Genomic DNA, 22,576 nt, shown 5'->3' with positions numbered 1-22,576 from the left:
GGCGATCTCTGACTTTACCTCTGGGCTAACTTTGATGGGATGCTCTCATGTGATCTGCAACAAACTTCTTGTTTCGCAATTGTTTCCTAATCCGTTTTATTTTTCCTCGGTGAATATACGGTTATATTACTTCACACGTACTCTAAAATTTTCTATATCGATCAAGGCCTTTAGTTATTTGCCCAGATCCACTCATTTATTCATCATACAATGAAATTATTAGCCGACTCAAGAAACCCAATCAACGTAAATTCTGGGGGCTGGCATGTTTTTAGTTGAAGCGACGACGCGTTTCCTACATAATACGGAAGGAAGCTAGACTGGAAAGTCACACTTGCGTATTTTTTTACCTGCAGTTTGAATACGCTTTGAAACAATCAACGACGAATAACAAGGTATGACCGATTATGTACCAAACGGCCTGTGCTTGTAGTTGAGTAGCAAAACTGCTCAATGGCAGATGCGCATCAGACTGAGAGTTCTAAACGGGAAATTCTATTTATTTATTTAATTTAAATTTAAAATATTTGTCAGAACTCGACGAAATTTGTTTGGACCACGTCATATATTATAACCCTCTTTACCCTGGATGGTCGAGTCGAGACGTAAGTCAGTTCATACTTAAACGAAACCAAGATAAGGAACAGTATCAAATATATTTAAAGTGGATATCCGGTATATACGATACGGCAGTAATAAATGAATTCTGGAATACGTCTTCTAACAATGTAACATACAAACACTCATTAAGGCCATAGGAGCGGTTGTCACACCAAGTTGCATTGTGCATCAAATGAAAAGGCTGTCATATATTTCAAATTAGCTCGCATGGACACATAAACCGAACAGATATATCGACGATGCAAAATATCAAATGTCAATGTCAACGTTATAATGTCTAACAATCGGTGCATTGCAAGTTATAGCATGAAAACATGTACGGTCGGCGTATCAATGGAATTCAAACTTATTCTTGATGGAAAATGGAAATTCATGGTGAGGAGGTAGTTTTGGACCTTTATAAAGATTCGCACGTGAAAGCGATAGTGGCGCATGTGCATGATTTCAGAAAACGCCTGAAGTAGTTGAAAACTTGAATAATCACACGTGATCTATAAATATATGTAAATAGAGTGATTTTATTTATGGAAGTAGACCGCATGGTCTTTGCTTTTATTAGGTATAGACATTGCCATCGTGTACGTAGCCAGGATGAGGGGTTTGGTGGGGCAAAATAATTTCAACAAGGACCAACCCTCACGAATCCATAGATATGGTGACTACTGGATTCGTATATTGTGCTGTAACCGTCATTGATGATTTCTGAGACTTGATTGTATTTCCTCGTTGTGCTGAAATGTGAGTTCTTGCAATATCATTTTATATTAGGCATTATTGACCGCGGTGCATTTCTTTGTACCTAATCACTGACGGCTGTGCGAATGATCAACAGCTGATATGCAGCTAATTTATTGTTTAATAGGCGCCAACAGAATAGGATATTCATATTGAAATAAACCCGAATAATTTTAAATTCGAAATTGAATTATACGGGTTTATTATACAATATGAATACTATTCAATTGCATATTATATTTCAAGTGTCTCACCAACAACAACGTAGCGAACACGGATTCTGTGACATTGCTCAATCTCATTTTCGACTCTATGTAGTCACTTACTGCCGTATAGACAATCAGACAAAGCGTATCCAGTGTCCCGAACTCAAATAAACGGAAAAGAATTATCACGCCGCACATACATCGCATTTCGCAAGCATCCCGCGTTAGTACAATACACTCACGTTTAAGAATACGAAATAGATATTGCATAGCATATGTTTACGTATGAAACTAACCATACGCAACGAACTCGGATTAGCAGTGAAACAAGTGCTTGTGACAAAAATCGCGCAAATGCAGATTGCGGACAAGGAATTGGGAAAGCGCGCGACTCGCCCGATTCTCACGAATCCCAACGCTGCCGCGAGGTATATGTAATATTGCGAAAAAAACGCAATCGAACACTTTGAGGCGTTACGGTCGTAAACGGTTGCACCTGCTTCGGCTACGCGATACCAAGAGTTTCCACTCCGCTCTTGTACTCCGCTTTTTGAACTGCAAATTAAGCGCGTCGTTATATCTAATGTGACGCGGTGTGAAAATAGAACGCGTGTTGCAATCCTTACATGTGTTAACAGGCGATCCGCCGTGCTGCGTCAGGTAGGCCTGTGAAGAATTCGACAAGAACCTGTTCAAGTCAGGTTTTCCGTACTTCGGAAGCGCATACTCGAGCCGGCGAAGGAATCTCCGGCATAGAGGCGTTTTTCCGTTCCAATGAATTGTAGCGTTCCTCTGCAAAACAGCGACGGCCGTATAACAAATATGCGCGATAGGGCAAAGTTTGATTTGGACATAGCGTCGGCATTAGATGTTTTTGAAAACTCATGAAAACAAGCGTAAACAGCGTTCGGAATCATAAATAATTCGTCACGAGGTCGCATAATGACGGCGGAATGTAAAAGTTGCTGATAACAACGTATCGTATACTTGTAACGCGCGACGGCATCTGGAATTTCCGCGCCTTCCGGAGTGCATTTAAATTAGTCATAATACGTGTCGGTAAAGTTTCACGAATTTGCGAGAGGGCATAGTTCCTTTCGCTGCGTACTCACATGCGTGAAAGTATATCGTAAAGTTGGAATTTAAAATCTCATAGTTTAAACGTTGGGCGAAAACGCTCAGTAAGACAACTGTGGAATGTATATACCTACGCATAATACTCACCGGACGACCGGCTAGTAAACGCCGACGGCACAGTTTTCGACAAAGGAGTGCTATGACAGTATTGACCACAAATTCAACAGGTCGCAATTTTGTGGGTGAGATTTTGTTTATGAGGTAGTAGTAGTACCCTGTTCCCAGCTGCGCAACAATCAAAATGTCCGAGTTGCCAAGTTGTCGAAGTGATTTAGTGCTTCCGTAGCTACACCGCTGATGCGGTCACGCCGTGAACTATCATGACAAGTCGTGTAAGTTTTGATACCTAGACCCAAAATGCTGTGACCAATTCATCGTTGGCACCTAAGTAGAGTTAAAGGTACCATCGGAATTTTTGCTCAATTACAAGGAGAAGTAGCGTTTTACAAGTGAGTGAAAAGCAAGTCTATCTCTCTCTCTCTCTAATATGTACGTCGTTACTGACCCCCTCTGGTTATGGCGGATTCATTTACGGACCAAATGGACTGTCACGCAACTGATCATCGTGGTAACGTAAGGAGATTTGATTTCAGGTCGTGTTCTACCACCGTCTCTGATGAGTGCCGAATGGTATATGAGCTCACAGATATATTTTATTAAAACGACGTAAAACTGGTTTATTGTTACACGATGGAAGCTCGAGTATTGAAGACGTGTCGCGTTAAAGGATGACTCTATATACCTTCATCGCCATTTCCAAAACTCTTCTCGGCTCTTTGTCGATTCTTTTCATCGCCGCCCTCGTTTGAGGAGTGGATATCACGATGATCTTCTTACCCTCTCGTATAACTGATTCCAGTGTCTGCGAATGAGAAATCTTCAACGCCGCGATGTTTACGTGGGGACAGGATGTTCATATCATTTCCATTTCGACGACTACGCAATTATTAGGGCATACACTGAATTCGAAATCTAATCACGGGAAGTTGATTAGATTAGACATTAAAATACAATCGCCTGCGTGTCTGCTTCCTCGCGGATCAAAGGTAGACGGGTTTATAAGGAAGTGAAACCGGTTGGTTCCATTGTGTCACGAAACCAAATTTAGTCAACAACCTTACCGAATATTCTAGTACACAACTATGGATGAGCCATATCGAATCATAGAATATTCGAATCGACCTACAATATCCACTATACCGAATCGTATCAAATCACTGTTTTGAATGTTGTGTTACCAACTGAAGTAATTAGACGATGCCTTAAATGCATGTGTTCAGCGCGCATATAATATACTATGCATGATGACAGCTTGAAGTAGACCTATGTACGAATCGACGCACAAGTTAGTTGGTAGTCATTGGGTGTTTCTAATCGAAACCATATCGCTTAATAGTTGGGTTACCACGCGTCCTCCGTTAGGAGGATTTGTCCTCCATTTTAGGGTTTTTGAAAATATCCTCCGAGGACGCCTAAATGTCCTCATTTTTGTCAATTCGTCCTCCTTTGCAGCTTTTAGAGCGAAGGTGACGGATAGATTTGAGTGAAATTTGATATAAATGACGCTGAACAGGAAATTCGTTATGCGAACGTAAGCGACGACCTTTTTTAGTCAACCAACGTTTAGTTAGGCTTACCATACGTCCTCTTTTAAGAGGATTTGTCCTCTTTTTTGACTTTTTTGAAAGTGTCCTCGGAGGACGCCCTTTTGTCCTCTTTTTTGAGATTTTGTCCTCTTTTTTGAAAATTTAGGTCAGATTTAGAGCAAATTGCGAGTGATATGCCGCAAACTAGCACAGAAGTGACTGAAAACGGTGATTTTAGCTCTGAGCGAAAAGATGACCTTTTTTTTTTTTTAGTCATCCACCTGGCAATGTGGAGAGAAAAACGTTATTTTGAGCTCTGAGCGGAAAAGATGACCTTTTTTTTTAGTCAACCGATCGCAAAGTGGGAAAAATTCACCGGTTTTTGAGAATTCTACTCCGGTTTTGCAAGTTGCAAATTTCTGAAAAAGTGTCCCCTTTTTAGATTTCCAAAATATGGTAAGCCTACGTTTAGTGAACCAACGGAAAATAAGAAAAACTGTATTTCTCGAGTTGAGCCGGAAATTTGGCCTTTTTTAGTCAACCAACCACAATTTCGTGGTAAATTTACCATTTATTCGGGATTTTAGTCCAGTATTGTAAGTCTGAAAACTCTGAAAACGCGTCGTTGTTTCCCGATTCCAAGATATGGTAACCCTACTTAATGAGAGTATGATAAGCACTCCAACGGTGATTAGTCCACATCGAGTCATCTGGTTCAATACCAGATGCGTTCAACGTAATCATCGCTGGAAGGTAAGTGAAAGTAGAAGTAAGATGTTCCATCGGTGATACCTTTTGCCCGTTCCCGCTCGCAAGCAGCAATAGTATATCAGACAAGGAAACGTGCATATGGTATCTTTGTTTCTGATATTAACATTTACAAGGCAGCTTACCGAGTACAGAGCATATCGACTCCAGTGGTCCGTCACGAAGCTGGCAGACAGAAACAGCACGACCCTGCTACATTCCTTTTGCACGGCCATGACATTCTCCGCGTCGTCTAACGAAATACAAGCATGTCTTATATAGATATATCTCGCCATCTAGCGGTAGCGAAGCTGGATTCTTACACTGGTTGAGTGGGACATCTTTCTGTTCGTCGTAAATGGTCCCGCCGTAGTTCTCCATGTAACTATTCATGCAGCTTATCAGCGCTCTCAATTTGCGCATCGATTCGTCTTTGCTCTTAGTGGCGTCGTAGTGGTAAACGAAATAGGCCGTGTAAGGTAGTAATTCTGAAACGCGCGAGGGTTAATACTTGTCGTCGATGTTTAGATCTTACATATTCGTTAGTGATGTGTTTGTGATTAGTATACTGTTGTTAATACGTGGTCGACAATGATGTATTACAGGATGTACGTACACCATAACGTAAGGTGAAAATGACATGATCAGTTTTTCTGGTACCAAATTTTGCTTTTTCGCCCATTCCGCTGTTTGAAAACCAGTCGAATATATGAATCGTTACGGAGATATATCCCAAGGGCGTCGCGGACTCCGTTTACCTGTAATACCTTGTTGCGTCTTCTGGGGAGGTACAGAAAAGCATAACCCGCCCTAGCCATGCGATATATATCCAAAAGGTTGGTGTTTTGACATTAGAAAAGTGGTTCTCGAACTTTTTTAAGACATGCCCCCACCCGCCTTATGATGGTGAAAGATTTCGCGCCCCCTTATCGTCATATCACAAAACGCAACCAGGATGCTATAGCAAACCTAACGGATAGTTTGGTGGCATGGGAGGTTACGACTATTGATGAGAGATTTTTAAATATGAAATTCATACTAAATACAGAACAATTATTATGAATTGAAAGTAAATCGCGCGAAGCGCGAAAGAAAATTTTCAGTTGAGCTCAGCTTCGCGATCCCCTTCAGATGCTTTCACGACCCCAAGGGGCACGCATCTTCCCAGGTTGAGAACCAATGCCTTAGAATTATCACGGTGAAATATACTTAAAAAAAGTTTAATCAGGTCCCTGCATTCATTCGATTTTTAGTACGAATTTTATCAATATTTTTAATAAGTTTCTTTAGACTCTCGCGGGCCGCACAGAACGGTGTTGCGGGACGCATGTGGCACGCAGGCCGTAGTTTTCCCACCCCTGGTGTAGGAGCATCCACAAATGTCTGCGCGAAAGCCCCCGGCGCAGAATCGACAGCGTGCGGGGTTTGGACTGCGCGTGTCAAAAGTGCGGTAATGTGTGTGTGAAATCCCACGAACCGCTAATGAAATAGCATGTTCACGCGGGTCCCTATCAGAGCATGACTCCAAACCCGGTGCTTAATGTTAAAGAACTCCGCAGCAATCTTTGCAATACTAGTAGTATGAGTACCAAGAGAGCCGCTCTGTACATAGCAGTTAAGACAGATGATCAAATAATACAGTCGATCTGGTATATAAGGTATGAATTCAAGCAAGTCAGTCTGTATTTAATCATTTACAATCGACTGTCGTCCGAAGATATAGACTCAAGCTGGGCTACGTGTCATATACGGTTGGTATCGCTGCAACCAATCAAGCGTCCGTGGCGAGCGCCGAGCATTTTAATGCATGCTCGTTACATTAATAGGGATGAGTGTGGTGTGGAATCATACATTCGCTAATGATGATAAACCAACGATCGCTTTCGGTTGACACCACAATTCGTCATACCGCAAACCGGATATTTACGATAAATACCTGTTTCGCAAGGTCCAAAGTGCCTTTTATAAAACCACAGAATATCCATTTTCATCGCGACGCATAGAACGACCAGCGTAACTATAAGGATGAGTAACAGCACTCCGGCTGAAATTCCCGCTATTCGGTTTCTGCTGGCCTGTCTCACGTCGCGCTGCATCGTTACGTTCGCGATCAGCGCGTTTCCACCATAGCTTTTAGGCCGATATTCCAGACGGTATTCCCCAAAGTCTCCCTCGGTCATATGTCTGAGAATAGACGCAAAGGGTGTTTGGAATCGCGAAATTTCAGAAAAAGAAATCTGGTGATAAAGTACCGCTAACGTTACTTATTAAAATCCCTCATAAAGCCGAATCTTCCTCATCACCGCTATTGTGGTTGTGTGCTATCTACGTATAGATGGAATGCGTTGTTCCGAACGGGTATTTCAAATGCTACACATTGGAATAACGATTTGGGATCCTCGCCAACTTCAGATTGTAAAGTATATTTCGTATTTCGGCAGACTTTTGGTTAACGTAGATAGACACAACATGGTAAAATATAATCCCCTTCAGAGACTGCTATGTCTTCGATTGTGCAAACGGGTGCACTACACAGATGCCGGTGTCGAATTTCGTGATAATCAGCTGCGTGAAATTTAAATCTTCTAAATATACGATATCAATGATGTATCAGCAAATGACATACCATCAAAATTACTTAGTCATTTCATGATAAGTAACAGCACTCGAAAATTGTTGGCGAAACGGCTCCTACCTTATTTTTAATGTGATTGTGTGGATATCGGTTGGCGCGTGGGAGCGGTTCGTGGGAGCGGCTCGGTAGCAATGGTCTTCTTCGATCGAGCCTATTCTGTGGAGAAAAACGATTGACACCATTCAAATTTGTGCGAAAAATTGGGAAAATGTAGAGGGAAAGTGTGATAAATATACCATGATAGCAAACAAACTCAGTTACCTAAATCTAATCAATCCTCTATACCAGTGGTCGGGGACCCATGGCTCTTTTGATGATAAAATATAGATCTTTGATACATTTCCCACTACTCCACTTTGATAAATCACTATTCTTCTGGCAGCCGAGATACGTCGTTATGAGGTGACAGCAGTAGCATGTGCAGGGGTCAGGGGTTTAGAAACGCCTTGTTAACATCTTAAAACAGTGGTTCTTCACCGGAGTTCCTCGGAACAGCAGGGGTTCTGCGAGACAGTCCCATAGGGGTTCCCCAACAGGTCAAGACTCACAAAACTCATACATGTGACTTGTTATGACACGCCATTATTTTTTTCAGGCGATTAGGCAGATCAATAGCCGAAATGGTATTGGGTTCTTTAGCCGGTATGGGTTCTTAGCCGTTGTTTTATGAGACACTAGGGCAGGGGCGGGAAAACCCCGGCACGAGTGCCATTTGCAGCGCGCGAGATGATTTTTCATGGCACGCCAAATGATGTGCCGAACACGAAATATTATGACCATAGTTTGCTGCAAAACATGTCACATAAGTTTTCAAAATGGAAAAAGCTAACACAAATTTTGATAAATCAACATAACACAGAGTTTTTTTAGGGCAGATTTTAGTTAATCTGAATATTCCAGCTTGAGCAGCTTGAGCAGCACGTCTCAAATGAAACCCACAGAGGAAAATAATGAAAACCCGTTTTATCGAATTTTGCGCTCGGCAAGCCGGTCAAAAATGGCCGTAAAGTTGCCTTTGGTAAAATAGAAAGGATGACGTAACCCAAATGCAGTGAGCCGTTCTCCGTCGCTGTGTCCACACCATATAGGACACTATGGTAGTACGGTACCTTCAAGTTATCTAACGGTATGCATTGGCCATATCGAGTCTGTCGAATTCGACACAAAGTTTCCATAATGGTAAAAACAAAGTTGCCGTCAATATTATATCCAATATCATAATCGGTCTCCCCAATATTACACGCCTTGAAATCTTGATCGTATCGCTGCAGCACGTATTATATTTTTATTGCAATTTTGTTCAATAAAACTGTCTGTCTGTCTGTCTGTGCAACGCGTTGATTAATCAGAGAGAAAAGCAGACATGGCCAAGGTTGAATGACAATGCAGTATAAATGCTCATTGTCTTCGTGATCAGCATCACGAAACGAACTCCAATGGAAGTGTCACTATACCAATTACAAATTCAAATTATAAACATAACCATCCAAAGTGTAGTTTATTAGTTAGCTTATTCGCACTGTCGTTCAAAATTGGGCTTTTTGCGCAACGTCATGCTGCCGTCGCCAAGTTTGATGATTGAGAAGTAATGTTAACCAAATGATATCAGTTAACGTCGGGCTACTGTCATCATTACTGCGGGCGTTACAACATTGCATCAGTGTATAGTTGCATTACTTGCATACACATAAAATATGGTGCACACGACCAATCGTAAGTAGTGAACTTCGTGCCACAATGACGTTATCATTCTTCGATTATGACGTAAGAGTCACTTGGAATCCTGATATGGCTCTTTCAGAATTACAGTTGAAAATATAGGGTCAATATGACTGCTTTGACGAAAAAGATTCGCGACCCCTGCTCTATACAAACGTGCAGTGCCGCAAGTGCGAACTACCCCTTGATGCCAAGAGAGATCTGCTGCCGCATTATTTGCGTCAGGTACCATCGGACGACTGTTTTGAATATAGTGATAACTGATAGGGCCGGTCAATACATAGGTCGGATGATTGTCATGACGTAGCCTCCTTTTTACAGTTGTGATTCCTATATAAAAAATATCCCGTATAACTGCCGTGAGGGAGCAGACGTAGATTTGAACTTCACCATGACATTGGGAGATGTTGGTGATGTATGTGTCCCAGTGTTGGGATGACTCGAGTCATGACTTGACTCGAGTCAGAATCGAGTCACCTTTTTCGAATGACTTGACTTGACTCGAGTCACTTTGCTAAAATGACTTGACTTGACTTGACTCGTCGTATCAGAAATGTGGATTGACTCGTGACTCGGAGAAGAATTCGCGAGTCAATTTCAAGTCATCAAGTAATCGGTGTCGATAAAGATCACTGAATCTTGCATATGTTCGGATTGTTCGCGAAACGCTTGTGTAGCCCATGATCGCGACCAGTCATCTAATGATCGTGCGTTTTACTGAGCCTCCATTGTTCCCTCACAAGTAAATTGACCGCAAACAAAGTGATCGAAGCTTACAGCTTACGTTGTCGTAAACTAGTATAGTAAAGTAAATATTCTCTGTTTTTACCTTAACCAAACCTATTCTTTTATTGAAATTGCATTCGAATATAGTTTATATAGTCCTCAACCATTGGCACAGACTCGAATTGTATCATTTCGATTTGTAAATGGGTAATGTATTGCATCCTATCAATTCGTATCTATTCTCTATTTTGGCTGGTAACTATGGACTGTGGTCTAGCAGTTATACGTATATGTGAGCGATACAGCGTCCTCTTGCGTGTATATTTAACTCTATATTCGTCCATCGGTTCGAAATTAATGACCTGTTCATCTGTATTTCAGACAGCTTGCAAAATGCCCTGAAGTTATCATGCCCTATGCTTCGAAAAGGCAACTTGACTTGAATTGTGACTTGACTCGTGACTTGACTTGACTTGACTCGAGTCACCTCCCAAAATCGAGTGACTTGACTTGACTCGAGTCACCTTTGAAAATCGATTGACTTGACTTGACTCGAGTCAAAATGAGTAATGACTCGAAATGACCCGTGACTCGAAGGTAGTGACTTGATCCCAACACTGAATTGTGTCCTAGTATATCAGTAAATTTATGGTATACCGCTTCATCGCAATGTAATCCGAAACAGCAGGCAACTAAACGACAGACAGGCCACGGCGTATGCCAGTGTCAACAGCTGTAACATGAGCCTCATAGATATGATCGTGACAGAACGGGTGACATCGGTAGGAAACACGCCGGTCACGCAGCGATTGCACTGTGCAGTGCATGCAATTGATGTTTCTTGCCCTGATTACTGGTGGTGGAACCGATTCTCTGCATCGCCGATTGCTCAAGTTTCAACCACGGCCGGTGGTTGGTAAGTAGATTCAAATTACCGGTTAGCGGAAAATGACCATCAATGTCGCAACCAACAAACTCAACAAAGTTTTCTGCGAGGTGTATGCAACGATAACACTATCGATAGTTACACTGAATTTTATCACGGTCACGGTGCAACACGACTTTCACTTATGTGCGAGAATAGATCGCATAACAAGTATGTTGTAAAGCTATGTAGGGACGCGGTATAGCAGTGACCAAAGGAAGGCTTGGGCTCCCATCTGATTATCGCCAGCCACACTTGGCAATTCATATGAAAGCAATGTCCGACTACAGCATTCAGAATGGAAGGTATAGGAAGCTGAAGAGCAGCCTATGCGATACCCGACTATATGAATTCTGGAGTTTGCACAATATGACATCATACTGATTTCAACGTCATGACTTCAACGGTTACGCCGCCCGATTGCCAATATGCCGCTTTTTGGTTGGAAGCATGGAAGAGGGGAGACATGAATATGAATATGCTGCATACCTAACAGATTTATGAATAGATAAAAGATTGGCATTGAATCGAAACTTACTCTGAACACGTTATTCGATTATCGCCCCACGGAACGACTTGAGCCTCGTTGCAGACTGGTATCAATTCCCGGCCGCCGTCTATCACCTGGTCGCAGACAGAATCATTGCAATGCCAAGGTACCTATATATTACTACATATCTCTACATACCTTAGACCATGTGAAATCGCCCGGGTCGCTTTTGGCTACCGATAAGGTTACATCACATTTGATCTCGCCGTCACCGTGGATGGGAACTTGGGCAGCTCCGCATTGAAGCTCCGCTGCATCCAAGGCAGGCTCCCATTTATCTGTTTTTATCAGAGAGTTCAGCTAAATCAGATTTGACTGTATATTAGAGGTGAAAATCAATTCTGTGATCATTTTAAACGAGCACTGCGCTCCAAATATGATGTGCTGTCAAATTGGCATTGATATGGTGTGAAAACATTATCATTGTTGTGTGTTGAGCATCCATGATTGCATGTACATTAACTTGCCTCTAGATCGGATAGCGTAAGTGAGGCGCCGGTAGCTTACAAAAGAACTTCGGTCAGTATGGTGATTATACATATATATGGTGCATGACTCTGTGCTGTTTCATCATGTGGACCAAAGTAGGTGAAATGGAACAAAGGTGTAGGTCGCGTCGAGAAAGAACAACAGTCCAGTCCAGTCTCGTGCCATTAATTTAGGGAACCCGGACCCCTTCAAGTTTTGCGAGCGGTTGCGCGTATCCCGCACGGACCCCCAAAACTATTTCGTGGACCCCTGATGGTTCCACGGACTCCGGCTTAAGAACTCCTGTCCTAGCCCAACCATAACCCAAATCCGCACCCACTTGCTCATGTAGCGCATAATTACATATCTACATGTATGGACCATAAAATACAGGTTTAACAGTCGTATCAGTAGGTTTAACCAAGTCAAATACGACCATATCTATAATGTCAGACGTTGCTGAGGGGGCGGTGGGTTTTACTTAAAATGTACCACTGTAGGAAGGCCCACAATTACAGCGTACCTCGTGGTGCACAATCACACCGTGCAGGGTGTCGGCATATGGATCCTAGTCAAGCCATATGAACATGAATCTAAGTCGGAAATATTTTGTGACGCAGCTAAGTTGATATATGGTTTCTGGAATGCGGGGCCCAAGCTGTTAAATATGCGACATGAAAAGTTCAAATGGGTGTCTGATTTCAAGGATAACTCCAAGTCATTTCGATATCTCCCTATCTTTTCATTGTATCGCAATCCTGTGTTGTATGATTTAATAAAATTGGTAATAAACTTAATTGAATTGAAATGCTGTTCTGTATACGTACAAGAGACGCAGACGTGGGCTTTTTTCAAAATAATTTTGCGGTCTTCAAAGTACGCCATACACACGTAGGTGCCGATGTCTTCAAAGCCAGCATCGCTGAAAAACAGCTGCAAAAGTAGAATAGTGATCAATAAATCTAGACGTGCAGGGACCAGGGATATCTATAATATAACCATAACCATCAATCAACCAATTCCTTCATTTCTCGATTGGGTTACGCGATTGCAAATCAGAATTATTGACGGTAAGCGTGATTTTTCCTGTCGTGAAGACCATTACTCGAACCATCAGCCTAATCTAGCTTCAACGGAGTCATGATGAAATGAAATCGCAATGTTACGATGGCAATCTTGAGATTTGTGAACTACACGAATTCACTGTATTTATGGTTTGAACTCTATGTCGTCAATCATCTATCTATCACATTTTGTTCTACGCCACACTACACAAATTGCACATTGTCCCAATGTCCAACATTACATCACTATCAGTAATATTCATGTAGAATTCAATTTCTTACTCAAATCGCGACCCGATAAGAAAAACATGTTTCAAGCAAGTGTCACGTTTAAAACATATTCGCTCAAATTGATTTTTGTTTTAAATGCAACCCGACTTGTATCGTGCAACACATAGCGCTGTCATTCGACATTTCAGTTTGAGTATGTATATATAATATTTGTATATTCCAGTATATCCAATTCATACATCGTTATAACTGCACCAGAGTAACTACACAACTTACCTTATATTCGTCAACAACCCTGACAACGTCACGAAATGTTGTCAAGCACTGATCGCCGACCTGACGAAACCATTTTAGCGATATATCTCCTTCGTTCTTCCAATACCTCGGTGCTGTGGTAAAAATTGATAAGTTGATGGTGCTACTCTAGAAGGTCTGGAGACCAATGAAGTCGGGATATTTCAACAAATATGTTACGAAGACGATTACATGGTGCATTCACGGTGCAAATTTGAACGTAGGTCTACCATATTCTCCGAGCATAAAACAGGACATTTTTTGACGGCAAGTAGAGCAAAAAAAACTTGTCAGTTTCAGTTTGATGATACCATACATTTTATTGGTAGTTACAAAATAGACACAAAATCAAAAATTTATTTTTCAGATTAAGCCCAGGAATACTTTGCGGCTTTATTAACTTTTGCCGATAAGGATTGATCATTTTTACCGAGATCATGAAATTGTTTAGACGAATTACCATTGAAATTATAGACACAGCCGTCTACATTCATTGGTTCCCAACCTCTTTGGATGTCGGAGCCACATTTCAAACATCAGACTATGTATGGGGCCGCATGACAACACGTATAGGCGACTTTAACGAAAATTTATCGGTAGCTTGCCAACCTCTGGATCTTACCATCCAGCTAATTCAAAAGCACGCACATCATAGAGTTCTATGGATTCTATATCGGATATTTTAGCAGTGATAGGCGCAGATTGGCGAGTGCTATATATTGAAATGAAGTGAAAATACATATCATTATTACAACATTATCTATTATATTGTTATGTAATAGCTCTTCAGTATTCATAGATTTCAGTACTTAATGCACAGTTTTGCGGGGGATTATATGTCCAGTAATAATGGACTTATTACAAGTTATACTTGACTATGAGCCGTTATTTTGGTGTTACTAAAATTGTGTCTAAATTTACTATAAAGGTCAATGACTAGCAGAACTCGAGATAAATCCTTGTCTGACGGGTATTCAATTCGTTTGGCGATAGTCTGCAAGAATTATCCTTCCTGGTTTTCAGATGCGGCCTTGGACGGCTTTAGACATAACTAATATACCTCATTTATTTTCATTCATTCACCTATTCATAGTAACAAACGACTGCCCTCTATTATATTTTGTGACATATTTAGAGGTCAATCAGAGCCGCATGAATGTTACCTTGGAGTCGCATGAGGCTGAGAGAGCCGCGGTTGGGAATCACTGGTCTAAATGCTCGAAACTGATTGAACTCGTAGGCTGTATCTTTTTTTGCATCGGTGCACACCATTTCTTTATAATAACGGGCCTTTCTACATGTTAGGCGTGTCGTAATTTTTACGACACAACCTAAGTTTGACGTTAACGGAACCTAAGTTCGAAGTTCACTCCACAGTCCACATGCGCGCTTGTAAAACCACGAACCTGTCGAGACGACTTTGGTTACGTTCGTCAGATAAATTGCTACTGATACTCGTATGTAAAATGATGTGACTAAACCATGATTAATGTCTGCAATAACACTAAAAATGGTAGGGGGTGACGGCAATATGTTGAAACATCTTTTTAAAAACAGCATTTTATCATGTTCCATGGCTGCAGTATTTTTTGGGAAATAAATACAACGACTCGCCTAATAGCATTGTCGAAAGTGTAAGCAACTAACTCGAAACGCGACAAAGGATATTTAGACATTTCTAGCGTTCTCGGGGTCGGAGTATCATTCCATTTTCTTGAGAAAACACAAAAAATCCCCCGAAAAGAGCACATATATGGTAGAATAGGCCTATCCGGCAGGACGGTATTATGGCTGGATCCTTTTCTGATCAACTACGCACAATTTAGGACCCCAGATCCCCTTAAACTGAGCCGTCGTTACGAAGTCGTATCCGACAGTGACAAAATAGAGCACTCACCTTCACATGTCAACATGTGTATGTCGCTGGTAAAAGATGCGTTTACCATTTTATCTACGACGCTTCCCGTACAATTGTCGACAGAAATGTCCCGCGCCGTGACATGGACATCGAATGTGATGCATTTGGCATCTTCATTTGGAACCGGACACGAACTCCCTTCGATAAGCTCGGGAACTGTCTAAAGATGGATAAATGTGACGGCTTGAGTCACAGTCATGAACAGTTAAACGTACCACGACTTCGCCAATAAATTACGACAATGAATTCGAAATTTTGATATAGCCTCATTGTCGTAATTATAATAGTTCAAGAATATACATGAAAGAGTTCGTTTTCCAATGCATACCCAAATCCGATACCCATACAACAGTACGAACACGTAATGCTTGCTATATGCTTCTTGATAGACGATTGTTAGCCGCCACAATATCTGGTTAATAGAGCATGGAATAGCAACTTTGGAATTTTGTCCCATGGTAACAGTAGTAACGGAAACGGCTAACTCTAAAGTATCCGGTATACCCTGGCCTGGAGACCTGTTGGCCTACTTGCTGTGAACCCCTAGGTAAATCAGGCACACAAGAGCAGTAAGAAATCCGCAAGGGCATTGTAATAACGTTCTGCAACAAATTCATACCTGTTCCGCCGCTGACGAATTGATAGGTATGCCACATTCTATCTTGAATCCCCCGCTTGTATTCGAAAGGAGCTCGGCAATTCTATATACAGGTACCTTTTTCCTGTAGACATTTAGACTGGATATTTCGGGAACATCCACAATATTGGCGGTCGCATTCGAAGACAATTCTCGTACAACACACTGAAAAAAACAAGGGGACCATGAAACCGATACTATGAAATATTGTTGTATAAAGATTACTTGTACAACTACGCTTTTGAAACAACGCAGGTACACATACGATTAGTGTACGCACGGAAATCAATGGGGCTAGGAATCAGTTGGTTTATGCGTTTATCCTTCGCGTATAAGGGACAATTTCATCATCTTGTGCCAGTTACCATTGTGAAATAAAACCAACATACTAATTGGAACGCGCCGTTACCTCAAGTCATAATTTTATTATGATAAGCACAATCGATTTTAGTGTGCCAAGTCGTTAATAGACTGTAGCATGAACAAAAGTGCAAATGCGAAACATAATATTTCACCTTGGGACTGGGATAGGAACATAATTTATGCTTGTGAAAATCGTCGAGTTCGATTGTTACAGGAAATCCGACGAAAGCTGTTATAGTTTCATCCTGCAGCTTATGGCATGGTCCTGGAAAATGAATACGGCTAGACTTGATGTATGCAAGTCATACGCTTATAAATGGACATGGTAAATTAGGTATTCCACTACAATCAGAGACCATTCGTAATAACGTATACGTGACGACTATCAGATGCGTTGCTAATCACATTGGTATGATACTATTACTGACTAGGTTTGTACCGGAATTGATATATACGACTAGATATTAAATAAACTAATACATAAGCTTGTATAGTTGGACCGAATATTATCAATGGCTTCCAATAAAATTGATGGAAAGCGTTGCTGTCCGATCCGAAACCATATAATCTACTCACCAAACAGTTCGGGAACTTCTGTCAGTAAATTTGCACGACCAATCCGGAGCATCCACAATTGGATGGCTATCAGAGCCGGTAATACCAGGTGTTTTTCATTCATAATGTCTATAGTATATATGCGTATTCTGCGAAGAGAAGTATGGGTAGATGACAAAATATCCGATTTCACATTTGTGACATCTCCACTGCCGTATTCTGAAAATATATTATGAATATAACAACCAAGCATCGTCAATGCCATAAGTAAGCACTATATTTTATACTGGGGATGTAATAAAACGTGCAAAAAGATTGGTTATTAGGAAGATGCTTTTCCATCGAGAAGCGGTGCACTCGTTATGTCGTCATTGTGTCATCAGCGAAGCACCGTAGTATTTCTGGACGTTCAGCATCAAGGCCATCGCTTGCTCTGAAACACATTCAGTTGTGTCCAAAAGCAGCCTATACCGAGCCGTACCATCATTTCGACTGATGAATTGACTATAGGCACTTATGCTACTTAGCGAGTACGCCATTTTATCGACACTATCTGTCCAATCGTAGTAAGCTATCACATTCAGTATATTCATTGGATTTGAACCCTTTGAAACGGACAGTATTCTAGAATGATGCATCCATTCCTGTGATTGCTGTGAATGTCGCATTCTGCTATTCAAGGAGAAACAGATGACGACTCATTACCAATATTCTTAATTTGATTTTGAACTATACTCCATCTCTGCTAACTATAAATCATTCTGCAAATACTTGGAATCGTCCTTTTTCCGGGTATCTCGACAAAATGTCCACGGGACATGAAAACTTTCCCTCATTTAGCGTCGACGGGGAAACTAACCTATTCCCACCGCAACGAAACGTGCACACTGCACAGTCACTACTTCCGTTGTGGCAAGGACAACATTTGACTATTCACCGTTTTCTCCTGCATATTGTAATTACTGAAACTTCGGCTTTATAGTTCTTACGGTGCTGAGATTCGAAGCGAAATCATGACCAGCACCGTAACTGCCTCACCCCAAACCCCCAATTGGGGGGGGCGAGCTCGGAGGGGGCCCAAAATTATTTCGTGAATTAGCATAAATCATAGAGTATTTTTTGCAAATTTACGCAATTTTTTCAAAATTGTTTCGCGCTGCGCGCGAATTCGAGTAGCTATTTCTCTATATTATTGGGTATTGGGCCATTACCGCGCCAAGACCCACCAAGAAATACAATCAAGTTTTAGGCCATATAACATGCGAATCCAAGAAGTGTGCCAGAACGATCGGCAGCGAGAAAACCTTGGCCGAAAAGGTCTATGCCCTTATGCAGACCGAAGACTTCGTTATATATACAAAATACATATAGGTGTAATTGTCCATAGGCGCCTAAATGACTGGCGCCGAATGTTCCTGTCTTCGCAATCTGAACCTCACAAGACAAATACCATCCCGCTAAAAAAAAATTTATGCCAGTGATGAAATACCCATTTGAAATCGTGTGCGTTTCTTAGTTTAGAAGCCTACGTTTGGACGATTCTATATTTTTTGATGTAGCAGACTGGAAGTCACGAAATAACATCATGTAACGAAGTCATATCAACGTTGCCGCCCGCCCGAAGATGTTTAATCATTATTTACAGGCCCTCCCGTTTTCAAGACACTTCACTCAGCTCTAACGGTAAATCTAATTGATAGCATAATATATATGCAATCGCCGATCTGATTGACCGATTTTATCATAAATTATCGAAAATTTTCGCGCCCCTGGCTCACAATACAGTACAGATAATTTCGTGACAAACGCGAACAACGTGATGGGGGGTCGTTTTATCACCCTGCGGGAACCCAAGACCAACGTTTTTTGGGGCCTGACGAGGTGCTGTTTCGTTCCTGCCAACGGGTATACGACCGAAGATGTTTAATTATTATTGTGTGGTCCTACCTTTTCAAACACACTTCACTCAGATCTACCGGCAAATCTGATTACGTGAGCAGAGAGAAGATAAAAGTTGATAACAATACATGCAATTCCCAATGATACTGACCGATGAAAACATGAATTCTAGAAATTTTCCGCCCTACGCGCGCTTAGGCGACAAAAGCTGACTCACTAAACAAACTCCCCATGAATATGATGAATAGCGGTAAAAGTGTATCGCCGGAGGGGGGTCTGGGGGGCGAAGCCCCCCATTAGTTCGGTCTACAACCCTATGGGGCCCAAGACCAAAGTTTTTTTGGGGGGCCTGACGAAGTGTTGTTACAGCCGTGATCATGACCCTACAAGTACTAATCGCAACTCTTATGGATTGCATCAATTAGTACGCAGCTCTTGTGCAAGAAATCACAACCAAAACGACAGCTTTTCATTATCGCAATTGACTAAGATTTCGATACGCAGTTGTAAAACAGTCACATTTATTGTATAGCCAGAAGTCCGAATTAAAACCACATGTTGCTTGTTACTATAGCGACCATCATACTAATAGCTGATAGCAATTGCGGCAACAAAGAATAATTGCAGTCTATGGTGGAGTGATTAATAAGCGATAGTCGTATGCGACTGAGAATAATATTTTCTCCGACATGCAATTTTGCAACAGTTTGCGAGAACACTGGTACATTACTACATTTACCTCGGCTGTAGGGCAGACACTGTAGCGTAAATACATAGTTAAGAGGTGAGAACCCACTCGCACTAAAACCATAAATCAGATTGCATACAGAACGACAGGAATTTCAACAGTTGTGAATTAACAAGCATTGCAATTATTGCTTCTGTTGTATCAAACTTTTTCATGCGGGCATGACGACTAAGTGTACCTTCAGAACTTCGACTATACTTTGTACTTTGCAATTCAGTGAGAGCCATATCAAAAGACCGAAAATGTAGCAACATGACCGCTTTGCTGCATGACCACGTGGGACGAGCCTGATCGCGAATTTCGACATTGCTGCACTCGTACGTTCTCGACAGTAAACCTCACCACTGACTAGCAGCATTGCGAAAGTGCGATACATCACGCATAGTTTACTTACGATATACTTCCAGCGCGCTAGTGATGAGCTTCCGGGATACTATCATTAAACGGGTAGCTCGTACTGAATAGAGCTAAGAGACAGCATACACACTTACACAGTATTTCGACAGCGATTTACTTAACTCTTCGCTACATCGAATTCTGCAAATCTAGGCATTATTCTACCTTGTCTGAAGCTATTTACTTGCCTACGCTTCACCGAATCCATTGTAAACAGGAAATAGACATGAACAACTCGAACACGTCATAATGAAAACTTTATACATCGTTTGCCGGTCAAGCACGATTACAATCGGAATTTCAGCAAAATACGACCTACTTGTCTTGATGTGGTGGGGTATTTGTGAACGTTCATTCGTAAGCCGATTCATACGCGCAAAAATATTTGCCGAAAACGGCTTCAACAACAAACGTGTACTTGGTGAACTGGTAACAGATGACAACTATTAGCATCAGGCAACAAATCGATGCGAAGTCGATGGTAATAAAGAAGAATCACCGCCATACCATCTTTCGGCTCTTCATGAAGCACAAGTACTTGGAATTACACACCTTCGCGTGTTTGACGTCTTGTTAGACACTTCACAGTGCCGCTGGCGCAGAGCTAACATAAGTAGCTCGTAAATTACGCATATAATAAACTGATCATTTGTTGCAACGAGGTTTGTAAGATATAATTATCTTATCGCAGTTAGTGGCCATGGCCACACCAGCTATTGAGAAAATAATAATTTGACGCACACCGCGTTCTGTTGATCTGACTATGCGCAGCCAGTAAAGAGAAAATACCCGAATGTCGTCATTGCCGAGTAAATACGTAGCATGACTTCGTTCTTCGTATTCAATATAGCACGCTTAACGGTCAATGTGATCTCTCTACAGTAGCGGCGGACGTTTTTTAGCGACGGTAGACATTAGACAATGTCCATGGCTTTAAATTCACAATTGAAATTAGGTAGGCACGAGATATCAGTCGCATTTAGATTAACTTTTTCACGAAGCAAGGAATGCAGTGCCCATTTTACAATGAATTTATATGCTACCAATGAATGGATTGAAGTCAGGTAGTATCGAATGTTGACTTGGGTCTTGACATGAAATGCAATGGATCATATAATTGGATTTTATCTTCGATCAAATTCTAAAGCCTTAATTATTGAGAGGATTTGGATTTAAAATATAACATCTCTTCACTTTCGGGTTGTACACGCAGCTGAAGTTACCAATGATAAAACACAATGATACATCGACGAATAAATACATATTGATGCATGTGACCCGGTCTATCGAATCTGAAATTTATTACGTCTCCAATGTGTCATATAATAGCGGCATCAGTCTCCACTCTGCTTACTCACTCATAAAGTCATATAATAATTTCCATCTTGAAGCTATTAAAAGTCTATAATCACTAGATTCTCACGGAACTGCCTGCAAAACGACTTGATTCAGCAAGTTACTAGGTCTACATGTGCAGCCAAAAAAGAATATCACGCACAATAGATGAAGGTATACGGGAAAGGATCAAATCGGAGACACATGTAAGCAGGAATTGTACGAAGTCGTGACCGAATCCGCCGGAACACAGCTAAGAGCCCTGCCCGTGTGTATACCTATTGTTGCCTGTCTGTATCTATTCACACAAAAACTTTGTCGCAACGATATAAAGTCCCTCGCTGGTTTTCTAACGTCATCGGACAACACTATCAGCATCGTGGATCCTTGTATAGCCAAGTTTGTATCAATTTGAGTCATTGCTGTTGATTCGAGAACATGTCAACGACAAATTCTGCCCATGCTTTCGAATTGAATCGATCGCTTGCGATGTCCAAGGACCGAGGAAGGCTGTAGTTCCTTCAGTTGATCGCAACTTTATTTATCACCTGTCCTTTATTCGCATACAATTCGCTTCCCTTCCTACCTATTCCGAAATGGCATGCACCATAAAATCCTCCATACTTTTCAGTTATTGCCTTTATTTATATGACGATTTATAATGACTGGGAGCATTGTACAACGTACATCCTCAGATTATTTGCACCAGCTAGTTAGCGAATACTGATGTACCAGTTTATGAAAACACACGTTGAGGACGCATCAACTTCGAATTGCGCTCTCACATCTAATTCCCAATCAGATAGGAATCTATTAGACTTTCTAGCAAGAAGATTGAATACGGACACAATATCACAGAGAGCGCCCGGTCCGGAGAAGGATGCGATTCTAATGATTTATGAATGAGATTTCTTCTGGGCTCACTATATATATTACTGTAACTATAATTTGTAACTCCATCCTGTTTCTACGATTCGCCACACCTTACCGAATGAATTTAAATTTCCGAAAACGCCTATAAGAACAGAGAAGAACGGATACATTGATGGCGTGTGAATTTTCTTCGGAACACGGATTCTGA

The 22,576-nt window shown here is 41.4% G+C and overlaps 1 protein-coding gene across 1 annotated transcript; it reads right to left on the bottom strand.

Moving 5' to 3' along the window:
• Positions 1–637: 637 nt before the first annotated feature.
• LOC145441445 (interleukin-1 receptor accessory protein-like 1-B) lies at positions 638–21,503 on the bottom strand. The gene is made up of 16 exons (XM_080319311.1): positions 20,159–21,503; positions 17,139–17,336; positions 16,715–16,827; positions 16,182–16,364; positions 15,542–15,722; positions 13,627–13,739; positions 12,883–12,988; positions 11,726–11,865; positions 11,576–11,661; positions 7,728–7,823; positions 6,969–7,216; positions 5,356–5,520; positions 5,179–5,285; positions 3,442–3,561; positions 2,189–2,354; positions 638–2,117 (listed from the first exon to the last, which is right to left on the bottom strand). The coding sequence occupies exons 1-16, from the start codon at positions 20,202–20,204 to the stop codon at positions 2,068–2,070; spliced, it is 2,118 nt and encodes a 705-aa protein (XP_080175437.1). The 5' UTR covers positions 20,205–21,503; the 3' UTR covers positions 638–2,067.
• Positions 21,504–22,576: the final 1,073 nt, after the last annotated feature.

Source organism: Botryllus schlosseri, chromosome 6 (genome assembly GCF_051294905.1).
Source record: "Botryllus schlosseri isolate E-star chromosome 6, Bs_hap1, whole genome shotgun sequence".
NCBI lineage: Eukaryota > Metazoa > Chordata > Ascidiacea > Stolidobranchia > Styelidae > Botryllus > Botryllus schlosseri.
The sequence above is the reverse complement of the archived record's forward strand: the minus strand, read 5'-3'. Positions and strand labels throughout refer to the sequence as shown.

Bases quoted from the DNA above. Each gene is read 5' to 3' on its own strand.
- LOC145441445 (XM_080319311.1), bottom strand. From the start codon at position 20,204: ATGATAGTATCCCGGAAGCTCATCACTAGCGCGCTGGAAGTATATC. The intron at 12,989-13,626 runs GTAAGTTGTGTA...CTACTTTTGCAG, and splicing joins GGGTTGTTGACGAATATAAG to CTGTTTTTCAGCGATGCTGG. The intron at 7,217-7,727 runs GTAGGAGCCGTT...GTCTATTCTCAG, and splicing joins ACAATCACATTAAAAATAAG to ACATATGACCGAGGGAGACT.